Source organism: Bos taurus, chromosome 4 (assembly GCF_002263795.3).
Source record: "Bos taurus isolate L1 Dominette 01449 registration number 42190680 breed Hereford chromosome 4, ARS-UCD2.0, whole genome shotgun sequence".
In the NCBI taxonomy this organism is placed as follows: Eukaryota; Metazoa; Chordata; class Mammalia; order Artiodactyla; family Bovidae; genus Bos; species Bos taurus.
In genome coordinates, this window is record NC_037331.1 from 94370109 (window position 1) to 94396117 (window position 26009).

The following is a 26009-nucleotide window of genomic DNA, read 5'->3' on the forward strand; positions in this document are numbered from 1 at the left end:
AACACTTGTGGTATTTAAGCAAGCAAACTCCAGCCAAATTGGATTGGACATGGCCACTAAAACATGTCTGTCATTGACCTGATTCTTTGCTTTTATTGATGATGTTCAGCTCTCTGCCTAACCCAGTACTGGTATAGAATCCTTTACCATACAATGCTAAAATTTTGAAAACTCAGCAAAGTACTGGCATCAAAATTCACTTCACAGCATAACATGACCCAAACTAATGTAAGACTAACCTAGATAGCATATTCAAAAGCAGAGACATTACTTTGCCAACAAAGGTACGTCTAGTCAAGGCTATGGTTTTTCCAGCGGTCATGTATGGATGTGAGAGTTGGACTGTGAAGAAGGCTGAGTGCCAAAGAATTGATGCTTTTGAACTGTGGTGTTGGAGAAGACTCTTGAGAGTCCCTTGGACTGCAAGGAGATCCAACCAGTCCATTCTAAAGGAGATCAGTCCTGGGTGTTCTTTGGAAGGAATGATGCTAAAGCTGAAACTCCAGTATTTTGGCCACCTCATGCGAAGAGTTGACTCATTGGAAAAGACTCTGATTCTGGGAGGGATTGGGGGCAGGAGGAGAAGGGGATGACAGAGGATGAGATGGCTGGATGGCATCACCAACTCGATGGACGTGAGTTTGAGTGAACTCCGGGAGTTGGTGATGGACAGGGAGGCCTGGCGTGCTGCAGTTCATGGGGTCGCAAAGAGTCGGACACGACTGAGCAACTGAACTGAACTGAAGTATTAATTTATTCCAGTTAGTGAGGACAGTCATATATATAAAGCAGAAATATTAACGTGTCTGTGTCTAATTGCTCCAGGCACAAAGGGGTTAGTTAGTACTAATTTAAGAGATGGCATGATATTACCTCTCTAAAATTCAAAAATTGGTGAGTTCTCAGATACATTTGGCTGCAAGATTATAGATGAAGAAATGTACACCTATATCAACTCTTCAAAATACAATTCATATTGTTCTATAAAAGCTTCTTCCTTGGCTGCTCTAATTTCTCTCTTCTCCAACTGTTCATACAATTAATTTATAATCTACTGTAATCTAGTGTAATAATGTATGTAACTACATTAGATCAGTCTTCTATAATATTAAACTTTCATTTAAAATTTTTATAGTTATTTAATTCATTCTGTGCTTTGCACTGTATCCTCCAGATTTACACTGTCCAATATGGTAGCCAATAACCACAGATGACTACTAAGCATTTGAAATATGACTATTCCAAATTGAGGTATGCTGTAAATACAAAATAAACTAAATATCAAAGACTTAGTATGAAAAGCTAGAAGGTAAAAACGTATCAATACACAATCAGTATAAAATTATATTTTTTAAACATGATGGTAAATAAGATGTATTATTAAAATCAATCTCATCATAAAAAAACTTAATGTGGCTACAATAAAATGTAAAATTACACAAGTGACTTATGTAAGTGTTTCTACTGGATAGTGTTGCTATAGACCAGTCTTGTCCAAGAGAACTTTCTGCAGTGATGGAAATATTTTATATATGCAGTGTCTAATATGATAGTCAATAACAACACATGGGTATTGAGCACATGATGTGTGACTACAATGACTGAGGAACTGAATTTTTAAATTTTTATTTAATTATAATTAACTTAAATGGAAACAGCCACTTATGGCTAATGTCTGTCATATTGGATAGTATGGCTCTTGAATGTAAAATGCTTAAAGTCAGAAATGAATTATAATCCTTAATTGAATAATACTACCTATGGCCATATGTAAGGCCACAAATGCAAGTGAGGTACTACGAAGTGAAGCCCATAAATCATATCTACTAACTTTGGACAGAAAGCCAAATGCTTCAATTTAATGTTTCTGAATCAAACACTGATACAAAACAATAGTTAGAAAAGGAACCCCTACCTTGTTCAAGGTCCTCACAGCTGCATATCTCAAAGCTGGCTTAGGAGAACTACAGAAAAGCTGAAGAACTAGGAAAGAAAAAGGGTCACTGTTAATATAGCTCATTTCAACATTTAGCATATTTCTGAAAATATAGCACATGAAGAATCATATTAAAAATACACATAAGGAAATTAGATCATAGCATCAAAAATTCACAGAAAAATATACCATCAAAACTAGAAAAAGTACTTTTTGTTGAGTTATAAAAACTTTAAATATAGGAAACAAAGTTTATTCTTTTTCCTAAAAAATTAATATACCCATTAATATCTGAACTTAAAGAATAGGAATATTTATAGTTATAAGAGAAAATGGGCTTTTTAAACATGAAAGAAAACTTAATTTACTTGTTTTTTACTTTTTTCTAAGTAAAATCTTAAATGTTCTGAATATTAGGAAATAACTTCAGAAAGAGAAGTATAGTCACCCTTCCACATCTGCTGGGACCCCTGGCAGATACCCAAATCTGGGGATGCTAAAGAACCTTATAGGAAATCGTGTAGTACATTCAGCCCTTGGTATCTGCAGGTCCCACATCTAAGGATTCAATCAACCATGAATCAATCTGGTTGAATCAATAGGATGTAGAACCAAGGATATGAAAGTACAACTATAATTAAAGTACCAAAATAATCTGCATATCAAAATGGAAAGGCTATATATATATATACAGAGCTAAGGTTCAAAAATACCTATTCTGCAGACCTATGGAACTTAAAAAAAATAAGACTATAAACTAAAGCCAGTTATCAAATATACAACCAACCTGAAACAGCAGGTGCCAACTCCCTTGCAGTACAGTTAGGAAGATGGATGATAGCTGAAGCAGCTTCATAAATGACCATTTCATGTTTATTTCGCAAGCAGCTCTCAATGAAATCAAAGACTGGACTTTCATGGCTAACAGTAAATAGACATGGGGCATAATTAGACATCATAAAGAACAGAGGCAATGTGCACAGTGGTTAAAAGCACAGACAGAATGAGAAGCACTTTGGAAATATGAACGAAGGACCTCTAAAAATCCACCACTCCATAAAACCAATGAGAATACTAGTGTAAATTTCAAAATCAACTTTTTCAGTACTTTAGAAAATAGCCAAAGGCTTGCAACAATCCTAGAAATATTTATTCAAGATGAATTGCTGGATTTTCATGAGACCAGTAAGCTTTCTGGTATTTTGTTTGCTATCTGTGCTAAGTCACTTCAGTCGTGGCCAACTCTTTGCCACCCTATGGACCGCAGCCTGCCAGGCTCCTCTGTCCATGCAATTCTCCAGGCAAGAATACTGGAGTGGGTAGTCATGTCCTCCTCCAGGGGATCTTCCCAAACCAGGGATTGAATCTGCATCTCTTATGTCTTGCATCTCTTATGCATTGGCAGGACAGTTCTTTAGCACTAGCGCCACCTGGGAGGCCCTTGTATTCTGGTATTTTAACTTGCTCTACTTCATGCCCTCTTCCCAGCTTCATGGTAGCCTTGAAAACCAGGGCCTCAGAACCATACTAGCTCTGAAAGCCAGCAGCCCAATAGCCACTGAATGGGGCAGATGAATCTGGAGCACCATCAAAAGCCCTGTCCCTAGACCACAGTCACAACTTGACCTGATGCTCCCTAAAATAGCCCCATTCATGAAGCTAACCTTTTTTTTTTTTTTTTTCCCCTAGTGGGGGAACATGCCACACAGCATTGGGATCTCAGTTCACTAAACAGGGACTGAACCCATGTCATCTGTAGTAGTAGCATGGAGTCCTAACCACTCGACTGCCAAGGAACTCCCCAAAGCTAATTTTTATCTCATCTCACTCAGATGTCATTCAGTGAGGGAGGTCCTATCCCCAGGAGATGTGTCTCCCCAAAATCAGCAGCAATTGTTGAACACTGCAGTGCCAGAGGCAGTGACTCTAGTTGGGGCAAACAAGAAACTGGCCCAAAAAACATTAAAAAGAAAATGTAAGAAATGAGACACCCGCTTCTGACATACTCCTAGGATCTAGAAGGCTGTGCACATACCCAGGAAATTCTGAGAGAGCTTGAGCCTCTCACTCATACTTGACTTTGAGTTTCTGCACAATTAGGAAGGGAAGGCTAAGACAGAGTTATGAACTGCCAGATCATAGAAGGCATGCTCCAACACACAAAGTGCCCACTGATAAAAAGATGGGAGATATGTTGGTCGAAAGCATTAAAAAAAACAATCTGTGAAATTATTATCCTAACACTCAGTTAATCAAGTAGAGACTTCAGTAGGGATAAAGAATGACAGAGAGTAAGGACCACAGAATTACTTCTGGAAAGTCACTAAACAACAACAACAAGCAAACCCCAAGGACGGAGAAGGGGGAAGTAAGATTGCCAGTTACCACAGTATATTAAATATCCAGTTTTTGACAAAAATGTTATGACACACACAAAGAAATAGTGAGATATGGCCCATATATACAGGAAAAAAGCAGTAGAAATTACTCAAGGGAGCCCAGATGTTGGATTTACTAGGCAAAAACCCTAAGTCAACTAATATAAATATGTTCAAAGAAGCAAAGGAAACCATATCTAAAGAATTAAAAGGAATTTAACAACTACAGGCATGACAGTCATGCTTCACCCAAAGGAGATTATCAAAAAAGAAAAACAAAAGGCGCCAAATAGAAACTCTGGATTTAGAACAGTAGTGTATAACTAGAATAAAAAATTCAAATCTGCTTGGATAAAAAAATAAGAACCTACAACATACTGCCTATAAGACATTCACTTTAGGATGAAAGACACACACAGACTGAAAGTGAGGCATGAAAAAAGATTTCATGCAAATGGAAACAACAGGAAAGTAGGGGTTGGTTAGTTTAGTTGCTCAGTCGTGTCCGACTCTTTGCGCCCCATGAATCGCAGCACGCCAGGCCTCCCTGTCTATCACCAACTCCCGGAGTTCACTCAGACTCACGTCCATCGAGTTGGTGATGCCATCCAGCCATCTCATCCTCTCGTCCCCTTCTCCTCCTGCCCCCAATCCCTCCCAGCATCAGAGTCTTTTCCAATGTGTCAACTCTTTGCATGAGGTGGCCAAAGTACAGGAGTTTCAGCTTTAGCATCATTCCTTCCAAAGAAATCCCAGGGCTGATCTTCTTCAGAATGGACTGGTTGGATCTCCTTGCAGTCCAAGGGACTCTCAAGAGTCTTCTCCAACACCACAGTTCAAAAGCATCAAAAGTAGGGGTAGCAATATTCATATCAGACAAAATGGACTTTAAAACAAACTCTATAAAGGAAGACAAAGGAGGACACTATAAAATGGTGAAGGGATTAATACAACAGACATAAAGGGAGAAATTAACAGGAATACAGTAAGAGCAGGAGACTTTACCATCCCACTGACATCAATTAACAGATTTTTCAAGACAGAAAAGTAATAAGGCAAGAGAGATCCTAAATGGCACAAGAGAATGGATGTACTTAATTGATATCTACAGGATATTTCATCCCCCTTCAAAAAAGAAAAAACAAAGAAATACACACTCTTTTCAAGTGGTCATGGAACATTCTCTAGGATAGACTATATACTAGAACAGAAAACAAGTCTCAACTTATTTAAGACAACATAAATTATTTTAAGCATCTTTTCTGCCCACAACAGGATGAAACTAGAAATCAACCACAGAAAGAAAGATGGGGAAAAAAGAACAATTACATGAAGACTAAACAGCATCCTACTAGAAAAACCAGTAAGTCAACGAGGAAATCAGAAAATATTTCAAGACAAATGACAGTGAAAAACACAACCTTACAAAAATCTACAGGATGCAGCAAAAGTAGTTCAAAGAGGGAAATTCATGATACAGGCCTTTCTCAAGAAATAAGTAAAACCTCAAATAATCTACCCTACCACCTAAAAGAACTTGGGGAAAAAAGAATAAACAAAACCCAAAGTCATCAGAAGGAAGGAAATAATAAAGATTAGAGAGGAAATAAATAAAACAGAGATCAAAACAATAATAGAAAATATTGATTAAACCAAGAGCCGGTTTTTTGAAAAGACAAACAAAATAAATAAGCCTCTAGCCAAGATGACCAAGAAAAAGAGAGGATCCAAATAAACAAAATAAGAAATGAGCAGTAACAACCAATATCACAGATATGCAAAAAAACATAAGAAAATACTATGAACAAACCAACAGTTTGAACAACCAAGATGAAATAGGTTTTAGAAACACACAGTCAGCCAAAATTGAATCAAGAAGAAACATAATTTGAACAGACCAATCATTAGAAGTGAAATCAAATCTGTAATAAAAAAACAAACCAAAAAACTCCCTGCAAAAAAAAGTCCAGAACTGGATGGCTTCACTGGGGAATTCTACCAAACATACAAAGAGGAATTTATCTATCCTTCTCAAATTATTCCAAAAGATTTAAGAGGAGGGAACATTCCCAAAGTCATTCTGTGATGATTCACCCTCATATCAAAAACAAACAAAAACAGTACAAAAAAGAAAATTACAAGCCAACATCTTTGACAAATAAAGATGGAAAAATCCTCAATAAAATTTAAGCAACCCAATAATACATATAAAAGAGCATATACCATAGTCAAGTTGGATTCATTCCAGAGTCACAAAGATGGTTCAACACATGCAAATCAATGTGATATACCACATCAACAAAGAAAAAGACAAAAACCACATGATCATCTCAACAGAAGTAAAAAAGGCATTTGATAAAATTCAGCATCAATCCACGATAAAAACTCTCACTAAAGTGGGTAGAGAGGGGATACATTTCAACATAATAAAAATCATTTATGACAAACCCACAGCCAACATAATACTCAACAGTGAAAAGCTGAAAGTCTTCCTGCTAAATTCTAAAACAAGATAAGGATGCCCACTCTCACCACTGCTATTCAACATAATATTGGAAATCCTAGCCACAGCAATCAAACAAGAAAAAGAAAAAGTAACCAAATTTGAAAGAGGTAAAACTGTCATTCTATGCAGATGACATGATATTCAATATAAAAAACCCTAAAGACTCCACACAAAAACCATTAGAATAAATGAATTCATCAAGGTAGCAGAGTACAAGATTAATACACAGAAAACTGCTGCATTTCTTTACAGTAACAATGAAATATCAGAAAGTTAAAAAAAAATTGTTTAAAATCACATTAAAGAAAGAAACACCTGGGAATAAACCTAACCCAGGAGGTAAAAGAACTATGTGCTGATAACTCTGAACACTGACAAAGAAAACTGAAGATGACCCACAGAATCGGAAAGATATTCCATACTGTTGGACTGGAAGGATTAATATTATTAAAATGACCATACTACCCAAAGCAATCTACAGATTTAAGGCAATCTCTATCAAATTCTCCATGACATTTTTCACAGAACTAGAACAAGAATCCTAAAATTTATAAGGCACCACAAAAGGTCCAGAATTGGCAAAGCAATTCTGAAAAAAAAGAACAAAGTTGGAGGTAGCTACAGTAATCAAAATAGTATGGGATCTGCATAAAAACAGACACACAGATCAAGAGAACAGAATAGAGAGAACAGAAATAAACCCATACAATTAATCTTCAGCAAGGGAGGCAAGAATATACAATGGAGAAAAGACAGTCTCTTCAGCAAGTGGTGCTGGGACAGCTGGACAGCTACATGTAAATCAATGAAATCAGAACACTCTTTCACACAACATACAAAAATAAACTCAAAATGGTTTAAAGACACATAAGAATACCATAAAGCTCCCAGAAGATAAGAAAACATTCTCTGACATGTAGCGTAGCAATATTTTCTTAGACCTGTCTCCCAAGGTAAAAGAAATAAAAGCAAAAACAAACAAATGGGACCTAATCAAACTTAACAGATTCTGCACAGCAAAGAAGCCCACAAAATGAAAAGACAACCTATGGGGGTCTTCCCTGGCTGTCCAGTGGTTAAGAATATACCTTCCAATGCAGGAGACACAGGTTCAAACTCTGGTCAGGGAACTAAGAACCCACACGCCACAGGACAACTAAGCCTACAATGCCACAGCTAGAGAGCCCATGGACCACAACTAGAGAGCCCATGCACTGAAATGAAGACCCAGCACAGTCCAAAAAAAAAAAAAAGCTATTAAAACAAACAAAAGGACAACTTACAGAATGTGAGAAAATATTTGCAAACAACGTGACTGACAACAGGTTAATTTCCAAAATACACAAAGAGCTCATACAACTCAATATCAAAAAAATAGAAAAATTTAAAAATGGACATAAGACCTAAATAAACATTTCTCTAAAGAAAACATACAGATGAACAACATGCATATGAAAAGATGGTCAAAATCAGTAATTAGAGAAATGCAAATAAAAATCACAGTGAGGGGGACTTCCCTGGTGGTCCAGTGGTTTTAAGAATCCACCCTGCACTGCAGAGGATGCAGGCTTGATCCTGGTTAGGGAACTAAGATCCCACATGCCTTTCAGGGCAACTAAGCTTATGCACTGCAGCTACTGAGCCTGTGCACTCCAGAGCCTGAGCACCACAGCTAGAGAGCCCATGTGCTGCAACTACTGAGCCTGTGCACTCCAGAGCCCACGTGCCCCAACTAGAGAGCCTGCAGACCACAACTAGACGGTCCTTGCACCGCAACGAAACATCTCACATGACACAACACAGATCCCATGTGCTGCAACTAAGACTGGATGTGACCAAATAAATATTTTTATTAAAAAAACACAATGAGGTATCGACTTACACCAAAGATCTACACAGACACACCACAGTCAAAGTGCGAAAGGCGTTAAGACAGAAGAATGACAGAAGCAAGATAAAAGCTACTCAACACCTTGCAGAGTTGCGGTACAATATAATTATTGGCTTTTCATCTTAAACAATGGAATAGAGAATCCATATTCAAAGTGCTGAAATTAAAAAAAATCAGAATGGCTATCATCAAGAAGTCTATAAATAGTAAGTGCTGGAGAGAATGTGGAGAAAAGGGAACCCTCTAACACTGTTGGTGAGAATGTAAACTGGTGCAATCTCTAGGGAAAACAGTACGGAGGATCCTTAAGAACTAAAAATAGAGCTACCAATTGATTCAGCAATCTTACTTTTGGGCACACAACCAGAAAAGACAAAAACTCTAACTTGAAAAGACACATGCAGCCCAGTGTTCACAGCAGCACAATACAACAACCAAAACACGGGAGCAACCTGAATGTTCAACAACAGATGATGGATAAAGAATGTGTATATATACATACATATATATTAATACACACACACAATGGACTACACACACACACACACACACAATGAACTATATAACTCAGCCATAAAAAAAGAATGAATAATGTTGCTGTACACCTGAAACTAACACAGTATTGTAAATCAACAATACTCAATTTAAAAAAAGAGTTCAGAAACAATTTTTAAAAAATTAAAATCTGCACTCCAACAGCTGATTTGTACCAACAGTAGAAAAAGTAAACTTGAAGACAGGTTAAACTGAGATAATCCAGCTAAGGAAAATAAAGAATGAAGGAACAAAAAACAAACAAACAAAAAAAAAACAGAGCCTTAGAAACCTGTGGAGTATGATCACGTGTATCAACATTTTCATGATAGAAATGCCAGAAGGAAAGGGGAGAGACAAAGGGGCAAAAGGAATATCCTGAGAAATAATGACCAAAAACACCCAATATTTGTTTAAAATATTAATGTACACACTTGAGAAGCTCAACAAATCCCAAGTAGGAAAAATACAAAAAGATCTACACACAGACACACAACAGTCAAAGTGCCAAAGACATAAGACAAAATAAGGACAGCAGCAAGATAAAAGCTACTCATCACACTGTAGAGAAGAGCTACAATATAATTATTGGCTTTTCACCTTAAACAATGGAATAGAAAATCCATATTCAAAGTGCTGAAGTAAAAAAATAAAAATTCTCTATCCAGCAGAACTATGATCTAAAAATGAAGATTAAAAAAGGACATTCTCAGATAAATCATGCCTAAGACAATGCATTGCTAACATACCTGATGTTATAAAAAATACTAAATGAAGTCTGTTAAACTGAAAGACTGACTCCAAACAATGACATGAATAATCAAGGAGATATAAACAGCACTAGAAATGATAGATATGTGAGTTAATATAAATGATTCTGTAAATTTTTTTTTAATTTGTCTTAACTAAAGGACATAAAATTGTATAAAACAATTGTAACAGTGTAGTTGGATTTATAATGTATATACAAGCAATATACATGACAATAATAGCAAATAGGAGCAAGGAGAGAACAGAACTACACTGGAGCAAAGATTCTATATCTTACCAAAATTAAATTAGTCCTAATCTGAAGTAGATTGTGGAAAATTAAAATGCATATTTTAATTCCAAGAGAAACAACTTTTAAAAAAGTAAAAATACTGACAGAGGAATTAAAGTATACTGAAAATGTTAACACAAAAGAAGGAAAAGAAGAAGAGAGGAACAGAAAAGGAGACTTCTATAGAACAAACAGCAAAATAGCAAAGCTTAAATACAATCATATCAATAATTATATTAAATGTGAATGGTCTAAACATTCCAAGACAAAGATTGCCAGATATGATGAAAAGAAGCAGACTCAAACTATGTGTTGCTTACAAGAGACATGCATCAGGTTCAAAGACACAAATGAGATGAAAGTAAAATGATGGGAAACGATATGCTATGCAAACTAATCATACAAGATCGAGGGTGGCTATATTAAAATTAGACAAGCAGAATTTAAGAAAAAATATTACAAGAGATAAAAAGAGGTATTTCATAATGAGAAACTGCTCATTACAGTAGATTGATAAAACAATGATAAACATATACAAACTTAACAACAGAGCCTCAAAATATATGAAGCAAAGCTTAATACAAAAGGAGAAATATATCATTTAACAATAGCTAGAGATGTCTAGGAGAAGGCAATGGCACCCCACTCCAGTACTCTTGCCTGGAAAATCCCATGGGTGGAGGAGCCTGGTAGGCTGCAGTCCATGGGGTCGCTAGGAGTCGGATACAACTGAGTGACTTCACTTTATTTTTTCACTTTCATGCACTGGAGAAGGAAATGGCAACCCACTCCAGTGTTCTTGCCTGGAGAATCCCAGGGACGGTGGAGCCTGGTGGGGGGCCGTCTATGGGGTCGCACAGAGTCGGACACGACTGAAGTGACTTAGCAGCAGCAGCAGCAGCAGCAGCAGAGATGTCTAAACCTACCTGATAGTTGATAGAACACCTAGATAAAATCATTAAGGATATAAAAGACTTGAACAATTTAATCACTCAACTCAACCCACAACATTCAACCCAGTGACTGTAATATATACATTCTTTTCAAGTGCATATGGACAGTTCTCAAAGACTTTAAATGCCAGTCATAAAACAAGTCTGAATACATTTAAAAGGACGGATATCATCAAAATATATTCCTCCAAAACAACTGAATTAAATACTACATGATCAGAAAATCAATCAAGGAAATACTCAATATTTAGAATTAAAAAACCCATTTCTAACTAACCCATGGGTCAAGAATAAATCAAATGAAAAACAAGAAAACATCTGAAACAGAATGACAACAAAAACACAACAAATCAAAATGTATAAGATGTAGCTAAAACAATGCTTCAAGGGAAATTTATAGCTGCAAACATCTGTACCAGAAAAGAAGAAGCTCTCAAATCAATAACCTAAGTATCTACAATAAAGAAATTAGAAAAAGAAGAGTAAACCAAGTACAGAGTAAGGAGAAAGAAAGTAAAAAGATCAGAGCAGAGATCAATGGACAAGAATGCAAAAATATAGTAATAAAAAATAATCAATGAAACACAAAGTTAGTTCTTTGTAAAAATTCAAAAAAATTGACAAACTTTTAGCTAGACTAAAGAACAAAATAAAACAGAAGGTATACAAATTACCAAAATCAGGAATGAAGTAGAGAACAATACTACTGACCCTAAAGAAATTTAAATGATTGTAAGAGAATATTATGAACAACTATATGCCAACAAACTTAGATGAAATGCCAAAATACCTAAAAGTACCAAACTACAAAACCTGACTTACAAAGAAAATATAGAATCTAAACAGAACTATGAGTTAGTTATTTAAAATCTTCCCTCAAAAAGAGCAGAGGTCACAACAGCTTCACTGGCTAATTCTATCAAATATTTAAAGAAATAATATCAATCTTTCACAAACTCTTTTAGAACATAAATGAGGGTAAAATATTTCCCAACAAATGATGTGATGCCAGTATTACCTGATTAACAAAGCCTGACAAATTCTCGCAAGAAAACAACAGACCAATGTCCCTCCTGACACAGACATATAGCTCTTCAATAAAATATCAGCTAACTGAATCCACCAATATTTTAAAAGAATTATAAACCATAATTAAGAACAAAAATTGATTTAACATCCGAAAATCTAATTTATGTTACATACCAAATTAATAATGAAAGGGACAGAAACCACTGATCATAGATTTAAAAAAAATCAACAAAATCTAATATCCACTCATGATAAATACTCTGAAGAAAACTAAAGATTGAAGAGAATGCCCACAACCTGATAAAAGGCATCTTCAAAAAAGCTATGGTTAACATCATGCTTAATGCTTTCTCCTTAAGATTAGGGACAAGGCAAGCCTACCTGCTTTCACCACTTCTACTCAACATTGTACTGAAGGTTCAAGATGATATAATTAGGAAAAAATTAAAAACATCTAGTTTGGAAAGAAAGAAAACTGTCTTTGTTCTCAGATGACACAATCCTGTACATGAAAATCCCAAGGAATATCACACACACACACACACACAAATACACAAGTGGAATTAATAAATGACCATAGCAAGGTTGCTGCTGCTGCTGCTAAGTCGCTTCAGTCGTGTTCAACTCTGTGTGACCCCATAGATGGCAGCCCACCAGGCTCCACCGTCCCTGGGATTCTCCAGGCAAGAACACTGGAGTGGGCTGCTATTTCCTTCTCCAATGCAGGAAAGTGAAAAGTGAAAGGGAAGTCGCTCAATCGTGTCCGACTCCTTGCGACCCCATGGACTGCAGCCCACCAGGCTCCTCCGTCCATGGGATTCTCCAGGCAAGAATGCTGGAGTGGGGTGCCATAGTAAGGTTACAGGATACAAATTAACATGAAAAAATAAAAAATCAACTGTATTTCTATATATTGGCAATAATTAATTCAAAATAAAATTAATAATACTATTCAAAACATCAGAAAGAATAAAATACCTAGAAATAAATTTAATAAAAGCAATTCAAAACTTTTACACTGAAAACTATAAAACCCTGCTGAGAAATCTAAATAAACAGAGAAAAATTCTGTTCATGGACTGGAAGACTTGCTATCAAAATGGCAATTTTCCTAAATTGGTTTATCCAAAATAGATCTATTCTATTCAATGCAATCCCAATAAAAATACCAGCAGGCTTTTTGTTGTAGAAATTCAAAGCTGGTCCCAAAATTTACATGGAAATATAAAGGACTTCATCTGTAGGGCTTCCCTGGTGGCTCAGCCAGTAAAGAATCTTCTGCAGTGAAGGAGACGCGGGTTTGATCCCTGGGTCAAAAAGATCCCCTGGAGAAGGAAATGGCAAACTACTCCAGTATTCCTGCCTGGAAAATCTCATGGACAGAGGAGCCTGGTGGGCTATAATCCATGGGATCACAAGAGTTGGACACAACTTAGCAACTTAAACCATCATCACCTTACCTGTCTCCTGAGAAGCCTGCATGCAGATCAAGAAGCAACGATAGAACCAGACATAGAACAATGGACTGGTTCAAAATTAAAAAGGGAGTACACTGAGGCTGTATACTGTCACCCTGCTTGTTTAACTTATATGCAGAGTACATCATGTGAAATGCTGAGCTAGCTGATGCACAAGCTGGAATCAAGACTGCAGGAAGAAATATCAATAACCTCAGATATGCATATGACACCACCTTTTATGGCAAAAAGTGAAGAGAAACTAAAGAGCCTCTTGATGAAGGTCTAAGAGGAGAGTAAAAAAGCTGGCTTAAAACTCAACATTCAAAAACTAAGATCATGGTACCCAGTCCCATCACTTCACAGCAAAAGATGTGGAAAAAGTGGAAACAGTCACAGATTTTATTTTCCTGGGCTCCAAAATCACTGCAGATGGTGACTGCAGCCACAAAATGAAAAGATGCTTGCTCCTTGGAAGAAAAGTTATGACAAACCAAGACAGTTTATTAAAAAGCAGAGACATCACTTTGCCAACAAAGGTCCGTCTAGTCAAAGCTATGATTTTCCAGTAGTTATGTATGGAAGTGAGAGCTGGACTATAAAGAAGGCTGAATGCTAAAAAAAACAAAAACAAAAAAAACCAAAAAAACGAAAAACTGATGTTTTCAAATTGTGGTGCTGGAGACGACTCTTGAGAGTCCCTTGGACTGCAAGGAGATCAAACCAGTCAATCCTAAAAAGGAAATCAACCCTGAATATTCACTGGAACGATTGATGCTGAAACTAAAGCTCCAATACTTTGGCCACCTGATGCGAAGAGCCGATTCACTGGAAAAGACCCTGATGCTGGGAAAGATTGAGGGCAGGAAGAGAAGGGGGCAACTGAGGATGAAATGGCTGGATGGCATCATCAACTCAATGGACATGAGTTTGAGCAAACTCTGGGAGATGGTGAAGGACAGGAAAGCCTGGCATGCTGCAGTTCATGGGGTTGCAAGGAGTCAGACACGACTTAGCAACTGAACAACAATAAAGGGCCCAGAAGAGTCAAAACAACTTTCAAAAAGCTAAATACAGCAAACAATGACAGATCTGAAAGTAAAAACAGAAAGCAATTCAATAATATTGATAGGAGAGGACTTCAATACCCCACTTTCAATAGTGGATAGAATATCCAAATAGAAAATCAATAAGGAAGCAGTGGATCGAAACAACGTTGACCTAACAGATATATAAAGAACCTTTCACTCAACAGCAGCAGAATATACATTCTTATCAAGTGCACAGGGAACATGTTAGGCCACACAACAAGTCTTTAAAAATTTAAGAAGGTTAAAGTCATACCAAGTATCTTTTTCAACCACAATGTGATGAAACTAAAAATAATAAAAGAAAAACTGGAAAATTCACAAATGTAAGAAAAATAAAACACATTCCTGAACAACCAATGGGTCAAAGAAGAAATCAATAGAGAAATTAGAAAATACTTTCAGATAAACAAAAACACAGCACTCCAAAATCTATGGGATGCAGTAAAAATATACAAAGAGGAAAGTTTATAGCAAAACCTGAAATTTTTTGAAATGCCATCTATGATAATATAGATACAAAATTAAAAATAATTGCCAGAGAAAATTCTGAAATTAACAAGTGAGTTTAACAGAATATGGGTCATTTTGTCCAAAACTGATCTTCTAGCCACTCAGAAAAGAAGCTAAATTCCTATTAACCTCCATAACAAGTGGACTCAGCTGAATGTGTAATCGATTCTGGACAACCAGAAAGCTTGGACTCAAGCTCCTTCCTATCATGCCAAAGGAGGGGATGATACTTCCCCAACAGTAAAAGGTGGACATGGAGTAGCCCATGGCTACTAGTATGCCATGTCATACATCTGGAAAGGTTTGGATCCCAGTCTTTGATTATGCCAGAGAAGGACTGCTCTCCTCAAAATTTATGCTAAGTCATCAAAATAAGGTCTAGGTTATCCAATTTGTTCACATATAATTGTTAACAGTAATCTGTTTTGACCTTTTTTTATTTCTGTGGCATGAGATGTAATGTCTGCCACTTATTTTTTCTGCATCCCACCCCTGATCACAACAGTGAGTGGTAGGTGCTTTGGTATCTAACGTAGTTTAAAAATCTCACATCTCAAGGGTCATAATCCCTCTCTTGGGATGAGAAAAATGGTCCTGATAGATGTCTGTACATTGTTCTAGAATAAAAGGGCAACGTGGAGCTCAGTGCAACTAGTACTACTCCAGCGCATGAGTTTTGCCCAATAAATTTTACTCCAGTAGGTCAGGTATGAGTTTTGCTTGGAAATTTGTACTCACCTGCATAAAAATTGTTATGGCAAGGTGGGCATCAAGTCAGATATCTACTGTGGCTTTCTGGAAGTGGATCAAAGGATGAGAGGTCAAAGACTCATTTTGGCAGCATGACCAGTCATTGGGATGGCTGGTCTCCCTAGAGAAAAGTCCCAATAAATGAAAAATCTGAGGAATAAGATTGCCCAGGTTAGAACCTGATTGTTATTAATGGTCTTGGTGGGAGTGTTCCAGGAAGAGGAAAACTCAACCGAGGGGAAAGCTAAACAATCCCTGACAAAATTATACACACACACTCACACACAGAAAATATAAATAAGGATACAAAACTAGAGCTGGAAACACTACTGCAAATGAATACGAAAAGGGGATTTGTTCTACCATATACCTACACTATTAGAAAGCTGTGATCATAAGGCAATGTTCGCTGGTACAGGGACACAAATATAGAGCAGTGGAGAACAGGAACCGAGAAACAGACCAATGCATACAAGGATGCCTATTTCATGGCAAAGCTGATATTGCATAGCAGTGAGTATAGACAGGTATTTCAACAAATGGTGCTGGAACTACTGGGTATCTATATGGGGAAAAAAAACTGCTATCTTATACGAGTCAATCCTAAAGGAAATCAATCCTAAATATTCATTAGAAGGTCTGATGCTGAAGCTCCAATACTTTGGCTACTTGATGCAAAGAGCTGAAACTCATTAGAAAAGACCCTGATGCTGGGACAGATTGAAGCAGGAGGAGAAGGGGATGACAGAGGACAAGATGGTTGGATGGCATCACTGACTCAATGGACATGAGTTTAAGCAAGCTCCGGGAGCTGGCGAAGGACAGGGAAGCCTGGCATGCTGCAGTCCATGACTTACTAAACAACAACAATCTCATACCATATCCAAAAAACAATTTCAGGTAGATTACAGACCTAAAATATGAAAGTTAAAACTATAATGCTTATATAAAACAGTACAGATGATACAGTTCAGAACTTGGGGTAGAAAACATTTCTTGATTAAGACACCCAAATTATCACTCCAAAAGTAAAAGAGTGACATTATATTTAAGAACATTCTGTTCATTAAGATATCAAGAAAGGAACAGACAAACTTGAGTGTGAAAAACTATTTCCAACACATAAAACCAACAAAGGATTCACATCTAGAATGCAGAAGACCGAGAAATCAATAAGGATAAAGTAGATAACCCAAATTCCTTCCCCCAAAATTGGGGCAAAATACCAAAAGGTATTTAAATAGAAAGAATATACAAATGGCTAATTAGTACAGAAAAAGGTTTTCAAACTCATTAGTAATCAGGAAATTACAACTTAAAACCACAATGATTTGTCAAGGATGCCAAGACAATTTAATGGAAAAAGAACAGTCTTTCACCAAATGGTGTTGTGTGCTCATGCTCAGTGGTGTCCAGCTGTTTGAAACCCCACGGACAGCAGCCTGCCAGGCTCCTCAGTCCATGGGATTTCCAAGGCAAGAACACTGGCATGGACTGCCACTTCCTTCTCCAAAATGGTGCTGAGACAACTGCAAACTCATACTGCAACTGGATATCCACATGAAAAGGATGAAACTGAGCCCCTACTTCACATCACACAAAAAATATCTCAAAATGGATCAAAGATCAAAATGTGTACAAGATAAAACTCTCAGAAGAAAGAAGCAAAAGTGTAAATCTTTGTGACCTTGGATTAGACAATGGTTTAGGTAAAATAACAAAAGCACAAGCAACCAAAATAAAACACCACACGTATTAGTCTTGGTCAAAGGACACTGTCAGGAAATTGAAAAGACCACAGAATGGGAGGAAACACTTGCAAATTATGTGTGTAATAAAGTTCTAGTATCCAAAATATATTTAACAACTACCACAAATAAAAGATAAATAACCCCATTCTTATAATAAGAAAAGGATTTGAAAAGACCTTTCTCCAGAAAAGATACAGAAATGCCCAAAAAGCACATGAAAAGATGCTCAAACTTGTTAGGGAAATAAAGCCTTTCTTGCCGTCAAACCAAGAATTTCTTCATACAGTTTTTTTCAATAAAACTTTTCCAATGGGGAAAAAAAAATCCCAACTGATATACCTCTTCATACCTACTATGGCATGTATAATTTCAAAAGACAGATGATAATAAGTGTTGGTTAGGATGTGAAGTCAAGAGTCTTCACACATTGCTGTCAAGAATGCAAAATGGTGCAACCACTTTGTAAAACAGTTTGGCATTCCTCAAAAAGTTAAACATAGTTCCATTAAGACCTGGGGATTCTACTCACAGGTAAATGTCCAAAAGAACCAAAAACACGTCCACATAAAAAAATTATGAATAACTGCTAATAGTGGTATTATTCATAAAAGTCAAACAGTGGAAACAACCCAAATGTCCATCAACAGATGAATGAAAATAAAATATGATAGAGCCACCCAGTGGAATACTAGTGAGCCATAAAAAGAATGAAGTACTGATACCTCTATAACATAGATGAACCCTGAAAACATTATTGTGTGTTCAGTCACTCAGTGGTATCCAACTCTTTACAACCCCATGGACTGTATAGCCTTCCAGGCTCCTCTGTCCATGGGATTTTCCAGGCAAGAAAGAATACTGGAGTGGGCTGCCATTTCCTCCAGGGATCTTCTGGGCCCAGGGATCGAACCCACATCTCCCAAATCACCTGAATTGCAAGCGTATTCTTTACTGCTGAGCCAAAGAAACCAACAACTAAAGACCACATACTGTTTGATTGCATTTATATGAAATGTCCAGAACAGGCAAATCCATAGAGATGGGAAGCAGATTAATGTTTTCCAGGGCTTGAGGGGAGGGCAATATAGGGAATGGGTCTGTTAATGGGTTGTGGGTTTCTTTTTAAGGTGGTAAATAAAAGTGTTCTGGAGTTAGTGGTAGTGGTTATACAACTTTGTGAACATACTATAAAGACCACTGAATTATACACTTTAAAAAGGTGAATTTTATGACATGTGAGTTATATGTCAATAAAAAAAATATATAGATTAGTAAAATTATATTAGGAAAATTTTAAAAATTTGACAGTATCAAGCCTCCGGAAATCTCACACTGCTGGCTAGAATGTAAATCGGTACAATCACTTTGAAAAAAGCCCAACTTACCTAGTAAAGAGATGTATACCCAATGATCTAGCAATTCTATTCCTAGATGTATACCCTATAGAAATGCATACTTACATACAAAGAGAGAAAACTATGGTAATGAAACCACAGTGTGGTATTAGGTACAGAGATGCTGTTTATAGCCATTTCATTATTAATAAGTGCTCAAAACAGAAAACATTCCAAATGCCAATTAATAGAAGAATGAATATAAATAAATTGGGAAGTATTCAATCAAGGAAATATAAAATATAATTAAAATGAACAGCACTATTAAGACACTGCTCCACTGCTGCCCTGCATGCAATCCAGCTGAGAGAAACCTGAAGTAAAACTATGGGTCAAATTATCTTTACATAAAATTTAGAACCTTTTCTTTATTCTTGATGCTAAAAAAAATTCAGTTAGAATGTACTTGCCTGTGTTTATCTTTGTCTGTCATTCTACCAACATTTGGTGCTTTTTTTGATTTTGTTTTTTAACTCTAAAGACTACTTCTTTGTACAGGCCTGAGAAATTATCACCCATTTTTAAAAGTTAACTTTGTATTTTATTATAACAAAAATACAGAAAAATACATGAAGTAACTATTGTGGACTGAATGCTTGCGTTCCCCTATCCCTCCCACCAAATTCATATATTGAAGCCCTAACATACAGTGTGACCTATCTGGAGAAGGGGCCTCCAAGAAATAATTAAGGTTAAATTAGGTCGTAAGTGTGGGGTCCTGATCTGGCAGGATTAAAATCTTTAAAGAGACAACAGAGAGCGCTTCAGCTCCCACTCCTGCTCTCTCGCTCGCTGGCTCTCCCCCTCCACAGGCACCAAAGGAAGATCATGTGAGTACACACTGAGAAGGTAGTCAGCCCAACCCAAGTGAAAGCTCCCACTGGACATCAACCCTACTGGTACTGGTATTCTGATCTTTGATTTCCTAGCCCCCAGGGCTGTGAGAAAATAACTTTCTGCTGTGTTAGTCTCCTAGTCTGTGGTATTTTGTTTGGCAGCCCTAGAAAACCAACACAGTGCCCACCTTGAAGATGCCCCAGTGAATGTTTCCTGAGGTTCGATCCCTTGTGTTGTCCCCACTCACACTGAATAGAGCTGACCTTTTTTATCCAACAAAATGCTGCAGAAATGTTGGGATGTGTTTTCAAAGACAAGGTCGTAAAAATGATTGTGACTTCCACTTGGCACTCTCTTGTATCACCTGCTCTGAGGGAAGCAATCCTTAGTATTATGAGGACATTCAAGCAGCAATATGGAGATGTCTACCCAACAAGGAACTGAGGTGTTCTGCCAACAGTCTGCTTGAAGGTACCAGTCATGTGTGTGAGATACCTGAAAGCAGATTTTCCAGCTTCTGTCAAGCCTTCAAATGATTGCAACTCTGGCCAATATCTTAAATGCATCCTCACAAAAGACCTCAAGCAGAAACCACTCAGCTAAAATACTCCCAAATCCCTGGCCTACAGAAATTGTGTGGGGAAAATAATTGTTTCTTATCCTTTTAATTTGATTAAGTTTTACAGTACTCTGTTACACCTGACACATAATTAAATCATAGGTAAATTATTAAAAAACTGTATCTGCAGGTCATAAATGAATTAGAACAAATCTATTAATTTGTTACAATATTTCAAACACTTCAGAAGCCACCTACTTGCCACCTTCCAAGCAGTACTATGCTGATGCCCTAAAGATAAACACTATCTTACCTTGTAATACCATAGATTAGTTGTGCCAGCTAAATCTGAAATTCACTTATATAGAACTCTACAGAATGTATTTGTTTGTATGTGACTTCTTTGAGATTTATCCATGTGGTCACATTTATCAATGGTTGTTGCTGTTGTTCAGTCACTCAGTCATGTCTGACTCTTTGCAACCCCATGGACTGCAGCATGGTAGGCTTCCCTGACTTTCACTATCTCCCAGAGTTTGCTCAAACTCATGTCCACTGAATAACCATGACAATTTTTTCATCTCTATTACTGTACATATACTATTGACTATATGTTGTTTATTGTTCAGTCACTCAGTGATGTCCAACTCTTTGCGACCCCACGGACTGCAGCACACCAGGCTTCCCTGAGCTTTGCCATCTCCTGGAGCCTGCTCAAATTCATGTCCACCAGTTGGTGATGCCATCCAACCATCTCGTCTTCTGTAGTCCCCTTCTCCTCCTGCCTTCGACTTTCCCAGCATCAGGGTTTTTTCCCCAGTGAGCCAGCTCTTCACATCACGTGGCCAAAGTACTGGAGCTTCATCATCAGTCCTTCAAATGAATATTCAGGGTTGATTTCCTTTAGGATTGACTGGTTTGATCTTGCAGTCCAATGGACTCTCAAGAGTCTTCTCCAACACCACAGTTCAAAGCTTCAATTCTTTGGTGCTCAGCCTTTTTTATGGTCCAGCTTTCACATCCGTACATGACTACTGGAAAGACCATAGTTTTGACTAGATGGACCTTCGTTGGCAAAGTAATGTCTCTGCTTTTTAATATGCTGTCTAGGTTGGTCATAGCTTTTCTTCCAAGAAACAAGTGTCTTAATTTCATGGCGGCAATCACCATCTATAGTGATTTTGGAGCCCAAGAAAATAAAGTCTCTCACTGTTTTCATTGTTTCCTCATCTATTTGTCATGAAGTGATAGAATCAGATGTCATGATCTTAGTTTTTTGAATGCTGAGTTTTAAGCCAGCTTCTTCATTCTCCTCTTTCTCCTTCATCAAGAGGCTCTTTAGTTCCTCTTCACTTTCTGCCATAAGGGTGATGTCATCTGCATATCTGAAGTTATTGATATTTTTCCTGACAATCTTGATTCCAGCTTGAGAATTATCCAGCCCAGGATTTTGCATGATGTACTCTGCATATATGTTAAATAAGCAGGGTGACAATATACAGCTTTGATGTACTCCTTTCCCAATCTGGAACCAGTCCAGTTCTAACTGTTCCTTCTTGACCTACATACAGGTTTCTCAGGAGGCAGGTAAGCTTGTATTCCCATCTCTTTAATAATTTTCCACACTGTGTTGTGACCCACACAATCAAAGACTTTAATATAGTCAGTGAAGCAGAACTAGATGTTTTCTAGATTTCCCCAGCTCTCTCTATGATCCAACCAATGCTGACAACTTGATCTCTGGTTCCTCTGCCTTTTCTAAATCCAGCTTGTATATCTGGAGGTTCTCAGTTCATGTACTGCTGAAGTCTAGCTTGGAGAATTTTGAGCATGAACTTGCTAGAATGTGAAGTGAGAGCAATTGTGCAGTAGTTTGAACGTTCTTTGGCATTGCCCTTCTTTGGGATTGGAATGAAAATTGATCTTTTCCAGTCCTGTGGAGACTCCTGAGGTTTCCAAATTTGCTAACATATTGAGTGCAGCACATTAATAGCATCATCTTTTAGGATTTGAAATAGCTCAACTGGAATTCCATCACCTCCACTAGCTTTGTTTGTAGTGATGCTTCCTAAGGCCTACTTGACTTCGCACTCCAGGAAGTCTGTTTCTAGGTGAGTGATCACACCATCGTGGTTATCTGGGCCATAAAGATTATTTTGTATAGTTATTTTGTGTATTTTTGCCATCTTTTCTTAATATCTTCTGCTTCTGTTAGGTTAATATAATTTCTGTCCTTTACTGTGCCCATCTTTGCATGAAATGTTCCCTTGGTACCTCTAATTTTCTTGAAGAGATCTCTAGTCTTTTCTGTTCTATTGTTTTCCTCTATTTCTCTGCATTGTTCACTTTGGAAGGCTTTCTTATCTCTCCATGCTATTCTCTGAAACTCTGCATTCAGCTGGGTATCACTTTCCTTTTCTCCTTTGCCTTTTGCTTCTCTTCCTTTCTTAGATATTTGCAAGGACCTCTCAGACAACCATTTTGCTTTTTTGCATTTCTTTTTCTTGGGGATGATTTTATAAATATACCAAATTTTATTTTTTGATTAAAGCATTAATGGATGTTTGACTTGCTTTCATTTGGGGGCTATTATGAAAAAGCACATTTGGGATGTCCTTTGATACAAAAATGCATGCATTTCTGTTTGGTATTTAAAAGAAGTCAATTGAAATTCTGATCAAGGATTCAGTGAATCAGTGGATCAAAGAAGATGTGGTATCTTTACAGTATTGAATATTCTAAGAACTTGATATATCCCTCTACTTATTCAAGTCATACTTGTTAAATAACATTTTATATCTTGTGTAGAAATACACAAAGTTTTTGGTAGATTTATTCCTAAGGATCTGATTTTTACTAAAATGATACCTACCATCTTTTCAAAATTGTTTCATATTGACTAGCTGCTGGTATGTAGAAACAAAACTGATTCTGGATATTAGCCTATCCAGTAATTCTGGTAAACTCATATCAATTCTAACAGATAATATATAGATTATTTCACATTTTCTATATACACAATCATGTTGTAAACAAAGATAGTTTCATGTCCCCTTTCAAATCTTTATATATTTTTCTTAACTTATTGTACCAAGTAGGACTTTCCAATAAAATGTTACTTAAAAAACAGGATAAGCAGGCATCCTAGTCTCATCCATAATCTTAAGGGGAAAGTCTTTCATATTTCACCAATAAATATTAGTGTATTGGAGATTTTGGGGGGGGTATGTTTATCATAATAATAATGTTCCTATTATTTGCTTTGAAAAGAGATTTTTTTTTTTTTTTTTTGGCCACACCTTGCGCTGTGCTTAGTCACACAGTCCTATCCGCCTTTTTGCAACCCTATGGACTGCTGCCAGCCAGGCTCCCCTGTCCATAGAATTCTCCAGGCAAGAATACTGGAGTGGGTTGCCATGCCCTCCCCCAGGGGATCTTCCCAACCCAGGGACAGAACGCGCATCTCCTGCATTGCAGGAAGCTTCTTTACAGTCTGAGCCATCAGGGAAGCCCTCAAGACCTCAGTTCCTCCTCCACAGGATCTCAGTTCCCTGATCAGGTATTGAACCCATGCCTCAGCAGTGAAAGTGCCAAGTCTTAACCATGGAACTGTCAGGGAATTCTTGAAAAGAGAGATTTAATTACAAATTGCCATTGAATTTTATCAATTGCTTTTTTAGCATCTGTTAAGATGTTAAGATTTTTACCCTTTATTCTTTAGATGAGGAATATTATGTCAACTATTGACTGTTAGATCAATCTTGCACTTCTAAAAGAAATGCATACTGGCAAATACTTGTTCATTATTTCTTCAAGCATCTGTTTTGCTCCATTCTCTCACATCTCCCTCTAGAATTCCAATTATGTATCAAGTGGTAGGCCACCTGATACTATTCTATTGTTCTCTGAAGCTCTGTTTATTTTTCTTTAATCTGTTTTCTTTCTAGTCTCCAAATTACTTTTTATAGCAATATCTTCCAGTTCACTAACTCTAATACTTTCACTCTTCTCAGTGATCTCTAGCTTTGTGTTAGGCCACCCCGCAAATTATCCCTTTCAGTTACTGTACTTGTAGCGGGCAGAATGGTTTCCCAAAGATGTCCATGCTTTCCTCCATGGAATCTGTGAATATATTACCTTACACAACACAGACCAACCCCTGGCTGACAGCCAGCAAGGAAAGAGAGACCTATAATCTATAACTGCAAAGAAATGAATCTGGCCAACAACCTTAATGAGATTGAAAGTGGATTGTTCAGTAAGCAACAGCACCCTGCCAACATTTTAACTTTAACCCATGAGACTGATGTCTAACCTACAGAACTGTGAAATTATGGATGTTGTGATTATCTGTTATGGCAGCAATAAAACACTAATACAGATTTTGGTATCTGGAAGTGAGGTGCTACAACAACAAATACCTAAAATTGTGGGACTGTTTCTGGAACCAGATAATGGGTAGAGGCTACAAGAATTCTAGTGAACATAATGAAGAAAATCTAAATCCCTTGAACAAACTATTAACAGAAATGTGGTCTTGAAGAAGAGCCAGTGAAGGTTCATAAACTGCTTGTAGAAAGCTGGTCCTGGAGGATCAGAGGAAACTTGTTATTATAAACTAGAGTAAGATGGATCCCTGTTATGTACTTACAGAGAGCTTAGTGAAATTGTGTCCTGCAAGTTCTGTGGAAAGCAGAATTTATAAACAAACTTGGATACTGACTTGAGGAAATTTCCAAGGAAACTGGTGAAGGTATGACCTGGTTTCCTCTTGCTGCTTACAGTAAAATGTGAGATGACCAATTTAACCAGTGAACAGCAGCCTTGACTTGTACCCATGACCTGTAGACTGCCTATGGACTTCCTTTTCTACAATCTATCCTACTGGTTTTTGGACTTGCTTAGCAAGGTCTAAAACTGTTTATGCTGTTTATTCCATGTTAAAAAAAAAAGTGTTTAAAAAAAAAAAAAGGAAAAAAAAACAGAAACCTCTTCATATTTTTAACTCCTATCAGTTCTGCTTCTCTGGTTGAACTCTGATATAGAACTTTTAAGTTCTTAAACATTTTTTTTAGCTTTTTTATTTTCCATGTCCTCTATTCATTCACTGTAATTATTTTGCACTAAAGTCTTTAATAACAAATTTACAATCGACGCTTTAATTTTTTATCTGCTAATTGTAATATCTGGGCCACATCAGGCCCAATTTCTATTGATTGCTTTTTCTCAGCTACTCACATTTTCCAAAATCCTTGCACTTCTAGCAATTTTATTTATTTACTTTCAAATTTATTACTATATACAGACAATTGTGAATGATAAAATGCAAAGACTTTTAATCTAAGATGTTTCTGGAGCAGGCAGTTAACTTGGCTGGGAGAAAACCCTAAA

General features: G+C 37.0%; 1 protein-coding gene across 4 annotated transcripts in view; it reads right to left on the minus strand.

Annotated features, from left to right (window-relative positions):
* COPG2 (COPI coat complex subunit gamma 2) overlaps positions 1-26009 on the minus strand; it is a 179904-nt gene that overhangs the window by 106416 nt on the left and 47479 nt on the right. For all 4 annotated transcript variants that reach the window (XM_059885668.1, XM_059885667.1, NM_001082448.1 and 1 more), the window contains 2 exon segments: positions 2724-2857; positions 1916-1983 (listed from right to left, as the gene is read on the minus strand). In XM_059885668.1, coding sequence (XP_059741651.1) covers positions 1916-1983; positions 2724-2857 — 202 coding nt within the window.